This window comes from Mirounga angustirostris, unplaced genomic scaffold (assembly GCF_029215605.1).
Source record: "Mirounga angustirostris isolate CCGP_5_RB_7025 unplaced genomic scaffold, mMirAng1.0.hap1 SCAF_2, whole genome shotgun sequence".
Classification (NCBI taxonomy): Eukaryota; Metazoa; Chordata; class Mammalia; order Carnivora; family Phocidae; genus Mirounga; species Mirounga angustirostris.
Genome location: NW_026991710.1, coordinates 93017747 through 93031487, shown reverse-complemented (window position 1 = coordinate 93031487; position 13741 = coordinate 93017747). Strand labels below are relative to the sequence as shown.

Sequence of the window (13741 nt, the reverse complement as noted above, 5' to 3'; positions counted from 1 at the left end):
GAGAACATCACTTAACCACTTGCGGGCTCTGTTTCTGCATTTGTAAATTCCGGCAAGTGCCTACTTTATAACATTTGTCTCTGCTGATTGATGAAACATCACATGTAAAGCCCCCAGCAGAAAGCCTGATACACAGTGGCTAGTTAACATTAGTTACTTTATTTCTCTAATCTCTATTTACTGTACATTCTTGAATAATAATAAAGACCAACACCAGACAACAACCCTTAACTTTATACCTAGTAAATTCAGGCGACTGAGGAGACTCGATCTCATATGCTGTATGGAGGTCAATTTTAATTTTTCTGATTCTTGGTGAATTCTATATAGTAATTACAATTAGAAAATGTACACCTTATTCCTTTCCAAAATTTCATAATTTACTTTGCAACCCAGTGACATAAGATTGAATATACTTGTTTTAGAGATTAGAAAAGTGTCACTTTCTGAATTGAAATGACTTGATAAAAGTGGAGATGGAATTTCAATTTCAGTCTGGGCTTTAAGTTTTGGGTGGTTTCATGACACTGTGTAACCTTTTTACAAAAATAAATGTTTTTCCCTTTTATAGCAACATGTTAGTAGACAGTTGGCCAATATAAGAAAAAATATGTTAGGCGCTAAAAACTTTTTGAAGTAACTCAAGAAGTTAGGTTAGTCTATGAAGCAGATAAGAACTGAGTATCATTTACTTTTTGTTAACTTAAAATTAGCCAGGACTTTTCACTTCCCAGTCAGCTCTGTCAAACACACACACACACACACGCATGCACCACCAACATTCACCACACTGTAGTGAACACTGAAGTCTACTAGATACTTTATTCATGGCATAAAAATCTTAGTAAAAAATAACACAAAATCTCAACATCCATGAAACCAAATAATATCTAAGATGTATAATATCATCTAGAGTCCTTATTGAATGAATATGATGAATGAATAATCCAAACACTTCATTTAAGCTAACAGTTTAAAACTCTTCTCATTCTAATCCATTTTTTTAAAACTAATTAGGGAGAAGGGAGGAAATAATTTTTATTTTATTCTGTCATTTCTTTTTTTGAGAGAGAGAGAGAGCACATGCATGTGAGTGGGACGGAGAAGGGGGGCAGAGGGAGAGGGAGAGGATCTTAAGCAGGCTCCATGCTGAGGGTGGAGCCTGATGCGGGGCTACATCTCACAACCCCAAAGATCATGACCTAAGCTGAAATCAAGAGTCAGATGCTTCACCAACTGAGCTACCCAGGCATCCCTTTTCTCTTATTTCTTTATCCCAAATTTTAACAATCAGTTGTCCATTAGTAAAATGCATATGGCAGAGAAGAAAAGAAACCAGAGTCTGGACAACTAGTTTATGATAAATGAGAAATAAAGCATTATTTTTGGTCAATATTCCCACTAAGAGCAGTCCAGATCATTTCCCAGACAAAACTGACATTCGGTTGTTATTTTTGATCTATCTACTTTGCTGCAATAGTAGGTCTAGATACAAATGCTTGAGGCTTCAGAAGTTGGTAAGGGGATGAAAATGGACTTTCATAAGTCTGAATCACTGATATTTTAGTAAATTCAATAGACAAAAAATAACCCGGGGCTACTGGCATATATCTATAGACAATGAGTGTTTCTTCATTGTGCACAGAGGCATGCCCTTACCTGATTGCAGGTATTGATGTCTATGCCCCCCTTCAGATATTCCACTACTTTGTCCAGGTTGCCTGCTCTGGCAGCACGGAGAAAGCTCGCATTGCTGTCAGACTGTGAGGGGAAAAAAAAAAAAAAGACCTCCAGTGAATTATTGTTAAATAAAAACATATCAAAGACAGAAAGACAGAAATGTTTACACTGCAAGTAAGAAAAGCTTTGGTTGCAAAACACTCCAATATCGAGTTTAAAACACTGAAGAATAATTCAGAGGATAAGGTAGCAACTTCGTAGTATTTCTAGAGAGTTGTTTAAAGTCAACAGGAAACACGTCCTGCTATATTAAAGAGTGTAAAAGAACTCTTAATATAAAAATTGTTCCTGCTTTATTCTCAATCTTTAACCACATTTGAAGATGAATTTACACTACTCCCAAATCCACTGTTACCCATTCATTTTCGCTTCAAGATGCTTGTGACCTTATAATGAGCTTAATGTCAAGCCAAAAAGGAATCTGAAACGTAAAAGAAATTAAAGGGACTGGGCTTCTTTTTTTCTCCTTTTTCCTTTACTGTTTGGTTTCTCAGATGAGTCTGAGGGAGAATGCTGAGTATGGGTCACTTGGCAGTCATCTGTTCTCATTACAAGGGAAAAACAGAAAGCTCCGAGGATGCTTTGAGGAAAGAGGAGAGCACTAGTTGGCAGGTATGGATGGACTGGGCCAATGCAAATTTTGTGATCCCAGTGATTTTGGAAAAACAAGATTAAATTTAACCCAGCTGACACAATACCAGACTAAAATCCCTTGGTAAAGATAAGCACTCATAATGGAGGCTGCTTTTTAACTCCTCTTCTTCCCCCCAGAGCCTCTCAACATCTGATCCTGGAAGAAACAGCTGAATTTTCCCCACAGAACATCCAGAGGAGAGCTGCTTCTGAGGTGAAGCTACAGTCCCCCGGCCGCTCTAGCTTGCCTGCAAAGCCTAACTTTTGAATCTTAACCCAATAACAATGATAAACTTTGTAGGTTCCAAGACACTGATGTAACTTTATAATTCTTCTTGTGGTATAGTATCTGACTAAAGAGAACATGAAATGTGGTAACATGAAATGGGATGTCACTGACCTACTAGGAAGTGAGACACAGTTGTGAAATCTCATAATCCAGCACCTCTCCCCGGTAGGCTCCCCTGCCTCTCCCCCTCGAAGAATGTGTTTGGCAGGGCCTCTTGGCACACTCTTTCAGACCTATTTATTATGACTGGTGATGATGTACAGGGATAGAAATGGAAGTATTTTCTCTGGGAGTCTCAAATTGGGAATTATTTGCATATTGTTAAAATGATTTACACATGAGAAGACGGAAAGCCGTAGGACCAAATTACCTCACATTTAACCCAAATACCATAATGACATATATTTACAAATCAGACAGATAATGTATGAAGAGTGGAAAGGTATGACTGAAATCTGTACATCTGGAATTCATGCCCTGATGCTGTAGAAGTGGATCACGGTCTGGCTGCTATCCGACCATTCTTCCCTCCCTGCACGGCCGCCATGCCTCACTCTTCACCCCTCCTGAGAGCCGTGCCCATGGCCGGGTGCCCTAAGTATATCTGCAATGCTGCAGTGACTGAGTTGTGACTCATTTTAAAATGCCTACTCTATGAAATTATTTTGTGGTTTGTGGCAAATTCTAAACTCCAGGAATATTTTCCACCTCGGGTTTCTTGCCACAGCACTTAAAAGGGAAAGATAATGCTAGGCATTATATTCTGTCAAGACCTCACAGGAAACATTATTTACTGTAAAACAACTAAAATTAAATAATATTTGGGCACAGGTAGGAAGTATGACATTATTTGCCATACATAGTTTTAAAAAATAAATCTATGTGCTATATGTTATACATTATATTAAAGATTATGCCTAGAAACTACTGCCATGTTGTACATGAGACTTAATAATTATAGTTAACATTTATCGCTCACTGGGGGTCAGGCACAGAGCTAGGGGGTTCAGCCAGATGTATTATATCCTTAATCTTCACAATAATACTATGAGAGAGAAACTATTATTATGATGCTCATTTAATAAGTGAGGAAAGAGGTTTAGAAGGTTTCCAAGGCCACACAATTATTCAGTGGAAGACCCAAGATTTAGCTTATGTTTATCAGCCTAGAGCTAGTCTTAACTGCGGCTCTATCTCACCCCCCCCCCAAGCATCAAAGCAGATGTTACTACGGATACCTAGCCTAGGAGCTATAGGTTTGTTTCAGTTGTGAGAATCACTGTTATGCCCTTGGTCTACATATTTGTGTATGTAAATCATGGCACTTGCTAAATACTCAGCTGGAGAGAGAATTCCTGGCTGACATCCCTGTCCCCACATCTCTCAACCATCTATACACCTAGAAAAAGTATGAGGTGGCTTGAGAAAAACTACTTAAAAACATAATCATTTGAGAACAAGGAAAAGAGGTGGTAAAGCACACATTGCATTTAAAAGCCAGTTGACTATCTGTCTACATGCCTAATCTGATTAAGCTCAGGAACTAAGATCAGGGTGCCCTATCATTCCTGTAAAAAAAAGAATGCCGTGAATAAGTAGAGCTAGAGGGAGCACCTGATCCGGAAGGGTTGAAGAAACACATGCAGACATGACTGCAAGAGCCTAAAGGAAGATGTTGGTCTGAAGGGAGCTGGAGGCGTCACTGAGGAGTGCCCAATAAACCCTCTTAGAACCTTCTTTAGGGACTGGGCATGACATGGAAGATTGCTTTTGCTGTTACATAACTGGTTTTCATAGCTGGTTTTCTCTTTTCTGAAGCAAACTTCTAAAATGTAGGTGCAAGTCAAAGACTTGCATCCAAACCCTGGAATTTTAGCAAAATATCTTCCCAGTGTTCTGGAGGGTCTAGACCCAATGGAAAGGCAACATCTGAGCCATCCCACCAGGGACCTCTCCAACAGTGAGTCATGGTAGCCTTTGCTATAAGTTGGATTCTTTTAGAACCTGTTAAAAAATTTGGTTCTCCTGAAGTGAGAAAATGCATTATAAATGCATTTTGCAAATGCAAATAAATGAAAGTGTTATTAGAAAACAGTTCCAGAACATGGGTTTCAAGAACAAAATTAAAATGAGATTTCCAATTTTATGTATAGATATTGACATCCTTTTAGGTGAAAAGTATAGACCTACATGGAAATATATATTCTTTTCCCACTTCCACATAGACACAGGCCTACCATCCGTTACAATGAGGTCAATCTGTGATTAAAGCACTTGACACAAGAGCTTAAGATAAACAGTAGTCAGTCTGGTTACCTTCAATCAACACAGAGATGAAAGAGGATTCAGGGACTCATGCACTGTGAGAGATGCAGCAAATTTTACCATACCGTGTTTCCCTCTGAGTATGACAAAAGTAATTATTTCCAAATTAAGTGTAAGTACGGGGGAAGTATGCTTTCAAAATAGATTGTTGTCCCCTGGTTCAACCAGAAGATTTCACACACAACAGCTCAATAAAGAGAAAAGGAGGCAATAGCAGCTCGTTGGGGGAAAGTTTCCAACAAATGTAAAACTAACCTCTTTCTGCTCCGCTGCTTTATGTCCCTAGGACTCCCAAATCCTAAAACCAATTTTACTCATGCCTATAAAGTCTGATTCCAGACAAGGAATTCAAATGCTGAGCCCCACTTATTTTCATCTGCAACAGATGGAGGTCATTAAAACTTGCCCCTGTTACAACCCTGGTGTGGCATCTCAAGCCAAGAAAGAAAAATTTCCTTTAAAATTCCTCTTGACACAGTTCTGTACATTTTTTGTATCTGAATGTTAGAAAAACAGAATACTTTCTTGGCCCCCAGCAGGGTGGACATGAGAGGCAAGAGGAATGTGCATTCACAAAGCCACACTGTATCCTAAAGAAGTACATCCCCAGAGTCCGGAGGCATATTCACAGCTGTCCAGGAGTTTGCCACAAGATTTTTTTTTTTTAATTCTGTGCTTACATTTCAATAATAATCTAACAAAAATATAAGCATCTAGATGGCTACCCTTCAAAGAGTACAACCATGTAATTTTGGTATAAGCCTTTGTGCTTATAATTCAGTGCATAACAAATGAAGTAGAGATGACACATAGATGCATGATATGCAAAACGTTTTGCTGTGGGTCAGAGAATGATCAGAGAATCTGATCATTACACATGGCATGGCAGCACACATAATAAAACAAAAGAAGAGCAGTCAGCAGCCATATTCAAGGAGCAAATGAACATAAGGCTCAGATGCTATGTTTGCATGGTTCAACTCGCATCGACCATTAGCAGTGAGTGTAATAGAAAATCCGTGGTGAAACATTTCTCAGTTCCCAAATTTCGCTTTTACTGGATTACGGATGTACAAACCTTTGCCGCAATGCTAATTTCATCTCCGAGTAAACAGAGAGAGCTTTAAATGATTATCAAATGGCATGCCATTAAAATGGACATTAGCGAATTTCTCTGATAGCTTTAAGCTTTATTACTCTGAGGTGAAAAACAAAACCTTACAGGATTAATAATGGTTTGTACAACCTACACAGAAAAGATATTCGTTATTTTCATCAAAATCAAGTTCAGAAGCATACTAAATTATAGAAATCTGAGGTTAGACCTTTTTACTATTAAACCCAATATCTTACTTAGCTTTAGTCAGTTCTATCCATTCTATTAAATTGGAGTCAGGTATTTGAAGAAAGCTTATTTTTTGTTTTGTTTACGCTTAATTTGTAAAACTTTCTTTTTAGTAATGGTTTAAGATTTTTAGTTTTGTGCCATTTGTTTTTACATTTAAATTAACACTATCATAAAATAACAACCCGAAAGGTCATGAACTTGTTTTTATACTTTGAAAGAGTAGACTACATTATTAAAGTTTGAGAAGCCCTGGTGTCGCGAATAGTAAAAGTCGGCCAGCAGCCTCTACTGGGCTCAAGACAGCAAAGCAGAGCACCTCCCTTACAGTGGATCCTCCACAAATATTGGCTGGTTAACCTGAAGGAAAGCACATGTTCCTTGTGGAATTTTAATAATTTGCTTATTTTCTTAGGATGCAGTTATTCCTTTATAAAAACAGGATGGTTTATCAGCCTAGCTGAGATCCACATTTTTATGACGATACAAAAGAAATAAAATGTATTAAAATAACCTGAGGGGAAAATCTTAATAGGAATATCATGAAATAGAGGACATTTCTACAATTCCTTAGGTCTCGCCCTAGAAATGTTGGATAAGTTAACTCCGTGTCCAGCAAATCACGAGTTGTGTGATCTTAAGTCTTTGTGTATCTCAGTTTCCTTATTAAAAGACAAGTGTACGTTGTAGAGTTGCTGGGGGAATTAAATAAGATTATTTGAAGGTGCTTAGCCCAATGACAGGCACAGAGGACACACTGCACTTGTTTTATAATCGTGGTTTTTCTTGTAAATGATAAATGCAAAATAACAATGGCAAATCTAAGTATAAACGCATACGCATGATCTTCTTTAAATATGAAGGTTGTTGCCAGAAGACCAGAGTATTTGAAAATACTCTGAGGTGTGCAGGTGCATAAGGACAAAAAGGGAACCAGAATGGAGTGTGTGTGGTCTGTGTCCAATAATTAAGATTTTACAAGGCACCCTTTTTGTGACATATTAATGCTTTTACCCAAATAACCATACTTTTGTATAAGGAGTGCTGGATTGTATAAATAATTTAGGTCTTTTAGTAGCTCAAATTGTTATCACTATCCTGTTATAAACCAAAAGTTGGGGGGCAAATTGAGAACTGTGCACTAGATGTACTAGAATTTTTTAGGAACAATTTCACAAGGTGTCTTTCTGCAGTTAGAATACACATATGACAGGTAAAACACCACACCACAAAATCCCACTTGATAACTTCTATTCAGCTGCCACTAACAACAAAATCTGCTATAAACCATAAGTCTGTACACTTTAGCTCAGGCATGCAGATTAACCTACATTTTTAGTGTCATTTCAATAGGTCTTTAGATTGCTACTAAGTACAATACTGACAGGTGATTAATATTCAAAGAGCATTAATGCAACTTCCCCAAAGACTGTTCTTATTCCAGCGACCTCTGTGCTAAAAAAAATTGGCTGAAATATAGGTGTTCATAATTTTGCTTTTAAAATTTATTTAAAATAATTACTACACATAAAATTGAGACTTGGGATAAGAACAATAACTAAGTTTAACTAAACAGATAAATTCTACCTGAATATTTTAAGCATATATCTTATTGTACATGAGATTGTTTGAAATTACATTTTTATATAAAGACAAAGGATTTTTTTCCCTTAGTATTGCATTTGACATTGATTTTTTTTAAAAAAGATTTTATTTATTCATGAGAGAGAGAGAGCCCTCACTGGAGCTGGTGGGGGAGGGGCAGAAAGAGCAGGAGAAGCAGACTCCCCACTGAGCAGGGAGCCTGAGACAGGCCTCCATCCCAGAACCCCAGGATCACGACCCAAGCCGAAGGCAGACGCTTAACCAACTGAGCCACCTAGGTGCCCCTTGACATTGATTTTTACTAGCACACTAGGTAAATTATTTCACTCATCAATGATTTCCTTAAGATTATCACTTGTAAAAAATAAGAATAGCAATAGGAATAGGAATGAATATAAACCATATCTATACATAGCATCAACAGATCTCACAAAAACAATGTCAAGCAAGATAAGGCAGACCCAAAAAAAGAACATCTTTATGATTCCATTTATTAAAGTTCAAAAACTGACAAAACTAATCTATACTGTTAGGAGTCAGAATAGTGGGTTCTGGGGGAGCCTGGGTGGTAGAGTTGGTTGGGCGGCTGATTCTTGGTTTCAGCTCAGGTCGTGATCTCAAGGTGGGGAGATCAAGCCCTGCGAGGGGGCTCCACACTCTGTGTGGAGTCTGCTTGGGGCTCTCTTTACCTCTCCCCCTGCCCCTCCCCACCTCTCACTCTCTCTCTAAGAAATGAATAAATCTTAAAAAAAAAAAAAAAAGTAGATTCTGGAAGGAGGCAGAAAAACACATCTGGTTGCTGATAATGTTCTAGTTCTACTTTCTATATTTCTAGTTCTGGGTGTTTTAAATGGGTGTGACAAATATCAAGATGAACATTATAATTTATGCATTTTTGTATGTATGTTATAATTAAATGAAATGTTTACTTAAAAAAAGATGGTGACACTGAAAACGAAGTTGTTTTTAACTTACATAATGGTAACAAAATCACTGAAGACTAAATAGATGAAAACATTAGTATTCAAAACAGTATCTTTTTTCTCAGGGTGGAGACAATTTTTCTAATGCAGAATGTTCGTATTATGCAAGGCTTTTAATGAAAATATATTTAAGGTACTACTCGGTCTAAAAAACAATGCAGAGTACTAAATATCCACAATTTTGTTCTTTAACTCAAAAGGTTTCCTGAGTCAAATTTTAGAGCATCTTTTTATTAGTTGTTCTGACATCTACTGAGCTTTGCAATTATAAAAACCTAATGATACTCTTTGATCATATATTGATTATATTCTTCTTTAGCATTAGTGAAAGTTATTCCACTTTTCTTATCCTTTGTACATATCATACAAATAGTACTCTCCCGGTCTTCAAAATGCTAACTACAAATCGAAGACCAGATCTGGTTCAGAGATCTCAGTAGTTAAATCTTCTGGAATAAACATAAGTGAAGTAACTTGCCACAGACAATTTTATACCTTAAAAAAATTTCTGTATACTCACTTTTCTGTGAGACTCACTTTTCTGAAAACTGAACCAAAATATTAATAATATGATGATGTCCTTCCTCAATGAATTAGAATTACTACACAAGAACACAAAAATCCTAAATAGTAGAATCCATAACTCTAAGCCAGAAAAGACATTTGAGATGTACACTTGATAACTATTTTATACTTCAAATTCCCTACATGATTTTGAACTTTTCAAAAGTTCTTTTATATGTCTATTTTTAAAAGGATTATTGAACAGAGGAATATGAATTCCCCAGTTAGTATTTCATGACACAGAAGTCTGACTTGAAAAATGACTTTGTTTTGTTGACATTAGTTTGGCTTCAGAAAATGTTTCTATATCCAGGCTCATTATTAAGATGCTCATTGTAATGAGACACATCAACACTTTCACATTTTAAAATGGGAACTTTTACAAAGATAGGTGGAAACATTCTTTTAAAAAAAATTTTACTTACTTATTTGAGAGAGTGAGAGAGCGCACACATGAGCACAAGCGGGGAGTGGTGTGGTCAGAGGGTGAGGGAGACAAGCAGATTCCCCACTGGGTGGGGAGCCAGACCCGGGGCTTGATCCCAGGATACCAAAATCATGACCTGAGCCGAAATCAAGAGTTGGACACTTAACCAACTGAGCCATCCAGGCGCCCCTGATAGGTGGAAACATTCTTGACTGCTTATAATTCTCGCTTTCCTATTGAACTTTATGGTGAATTTAAATAACTTCTCACTAGGCAAAAAATCCACAGGCTCTGATTACTTGCATGCTAGCATATGTTCTGCCTATGACTCTGAAACGCCTACAGAACTCAGAAGGTCCATCACTAAATACAACATGTCAATTTTTCTGAGTTTAAATGGGAAAATGGTAAGTTTGTAGATTTCGCAACATTAAAAATCTCTACTAAGAAAATCGGAATAGTGGGGAAAACATTTTGCTGTAGCTGTAGTTCAGATGTCAGATTAAGTAACTTGAGATTCATTTTAAAGACTTAAATTGAAGAGCGTTGCCACTGAATGCTGCAGATTTTTTCAAGGAATAAGATACTCTTTGGGAGGTGTCATTTACACGGACAGATTTCAGCCACCACTGCCTCAGGCAAGTAAGAACCTTATTTATTAGTTAATAAACTATTGAACAAAAGTTAATACTATACTGTTTGAACTGGTATATTGGAAGAGTCCTGCTTAGTTTTTTCCATTCAAGATGTTGACGATGCAAAGGTAAGCAACATAGTCCATAAATCCTATACCAAATATTATAGGTTCTCCATAGTATTCCCTAATATTTTCAATAGCTAAAGTAACATGGAAATCTGCATTTAACATGCCAACAATAAAAATAATGAAAACTTAGAGATCCACAGTAGAAGTTGAATAATGCATACTACATCCACATACAATCGAGTCCTTAACAGTTCTCTGTTATTGCTCAGGGATCTCCAACTGGTATTAATTGTGTGTAAAATAATGAAAAAAATTAAATAACTTGTATCCCAGACCAAATCTCTTTTCTAATTTCCAACTAGCTGGACATCTCTGTAAAAATGTTCTGTCAACATTAAACTCAATATGCCCCAAATGAATATGGGCCAAAACACAGAAGAGTTTATCAAGCTTTTATGCAATGTTCACAAATTTCCAAAGGAATTTCCTTTTGGACCGTCACTGGTCATAAAAAGGGTAGGATTTATAAATGAATAATAACCAACTGTAATAACATTTAGGTCAGGAGAAAAAAGAAAGCTTTTGATATGATTGGGTAACAATATTGAACTCTTTAAGGAATCTTCTCTACACAAAACTCTTTTTCATTCCCTGACTAATCAGCATGTTCAAATTTTACAGGACCTTTGGTGGGGGGGAGATATTTTAGAGTTCATCCCACTGCTATACTTAAGGATCAGGATAAATGGACCTGAATTAGGTTTTAGTCTCCCTTGAAGGCTCTTAGAACTGTCAGGATATGAAAAAACAAACCCAACCAAGTGAAAGTATCTTTCATCAATGTTTTAGCATCCAGGCATCCTACAGTGTTAATTTACTATTGCCCTTTTGAGGTCGGCACTGCATTTTTATCCCCATTTGTCTGATTATTCTTCAGCCCATCTGCTCTGAAGCAGACATCACTCAAACAGAAGCAGCCTCGTGACACAGCACAGATGAGTTGCTGACCGCACCCCCACGGATGGCACATACTAAAAACTAGATGGCTTCTTGAGCATTGAATTATTCAGGATTGGGAAAAAAAAAAAAAAAGTACATTCTTGCAATGAAAGCTGCAGAACAGCTTATTCTATAATATAACCACTATCTTAAAAGAACTTGCATTTTTTTTCCTGTCATGATATATGTCCTTACACAGTTGATTTTCGTGCAGCCCCATTAGGAAGTACATGGAAACACAGAAGGGCTTTTTTTTTTTTTTTTTTTTACAACAGTCTAGAGTACATCTGTAAGTGCCGGTCAGATTGATTTTTTCTAGGGAGATCGCTTAATTACAGCTTAACAACCCCACACTGTGACAACCTGACTCTACTTATTTAAATGCAGTTCTGAACTTGTTTATACTGTTTTTTTTAAAAGACCAAGTTAGAGCAAATGCATCAGTTACTCAACTCAAATTCTTTATTTTCCTTTTTTTTTTTTGAGTACGTAAGTCCCACAATATTAACACAGATTTTTGAATTCATTACTTTCTAATATAATTCCTTGTCTCAAGATAATATATTTATTTTCTAGGAATAATAGACCCAAGAATTCTAGTGTGCCACCCTTGGAATTTTTTTTTTCTTTTCGAAAAATCTTTCTAATTACTGGGTGTCAGGAATTTCAGCATGATAATTATGTTGTTTATTAGAAATAATTTGTGTGTCTCTAGTCCCTTTCATTAAGCTGTCATTAAGTTCATTGTCATCTGTAAGTTGGCAAGGGCCCATCTTTCTATGTGCATATAATTTTTGAGAAGCTGTTTATTCGCCCCAATCTCTAAAGTATGTGGGTCCCGAAAGGGCATGCCTTCAGCCTCTTTTACATGTTTGTGATGATCTACGTGGACACTGAGTGCCAACAATGAACTTTAGAAGGCAAAATTACAATTTGAATAAGTCAGCATTATGCTAAATGTAATATATACAATCATTTTTACATCCATTTCCTGGCTCCCATCATGCTGGTTCAGTGGTAGACAGCAGAATGTCAACAAACTTTTTTAAATGAAATTTTTAAAAAACTAAAGAATTTGTGGGTCACCTGGGTGGCTCAGTCAGTTAAACGGCTGACTCTTGATTTCAGCTCAGGTCATGATCTCAGGGTCGTGGGATTGAGCCCCATGTCAGGCTCAGCACTCAGCCAGGAGTCTGCTTGGAATTCTCTCTCTCCCTCTGCTCCCTCCCCCCACTTGCGCTCACGTGTGCACTCTCTCTCTCGCTCTCAAGTAAATCCTTTTTAAAAAAACTACAGAACTTGTAATATATGCACTGTTTAAGGAGGAAATCACTTTTTAAAAAGATTTTATTTATTTATTTGGCAGAGAGAAAGAGAGAGAGCACAAGCAGGGAGAGTGGCAGAGGGAGAGGGAGAAGCAGGCTCCCCGCTGAGCATGGAGCCCAATGCAGGACTCGATCCCAGGACCCTGAGATCATGACCTGAGCCGAAGGCAGACGCCCAACTAACTGAGCCACCCAGGCGCCCAAAGGGACTCACTTCTAAGTTAGACTCACTAAATGGCCTTGATTAAATAACAGCAGGGTCTACGGCTGTACCTACCTAAATGTGTATACACTGGAAAAATCATAGCATCAGTTTAAAAAAGGTGTAAACAATTAGTCAGACCACAAGTTATTTTGAAAATAAATGATTAAAATAGTTTAATCAGTCCTTAACAATAAATTATGTAGTCAAGAATCAGACAAATATTTTGAAGCACCTACTGTGTACCAGGCACTGTGTTAGATGTAAGGGATTGAATGTAGAAAAAATATGATCCATCCTCTCAAAAGATTTTAAAAGAGTCATTTTAGCTGCAGTACAGTCCATAAGGTAGAAGTGGGCAAAAGCGGATCCAGGGAGATCAATTTAGAGGCAGGAGTAGTCCAAGCAATAAATGTTCGGTTTTGTTTACGAACATAGTACAAACAAATATATTTGCTCACAAACATTTTTAGACATAGAATAGGAAGAGCAATATAGTGTTTGATGAAGTTCCTGGTGATGAGTCAGGTGGGAAACACAGCAGGCACGGGAACTAGCATGTGCAAGGTCATAGTAGCATAAAAGAACATAGTATGCG

The 13741-nt window shown here is 37.2% G+C and overlaps 1 protein-coding gene across 28 annotated transcripts in view; it reads right to left on the bottom strand.

The window, feature by feature from the left end:
- Window positions 1-13741, bottom strand: part of ANK2 (ankyrin 2) — a 224613-nt gene that overhangs the window by 193134 nt on the left and 17738 nt on the right. For all 28 annotated transcript variants that reach the window (XM_045880577.3, XM_045880578.3, XM_045880549.3 and 25 more), the window contains exon 2: window positions 1660-1761. In XM_045880577.3, coding sequence (XP_045736533.1) covers window positions 1660-1761 — 102 coding nt within the window. The remainder of the gene's footprint in view (window positions 1-1659; window positions 1762-13741) is intronic.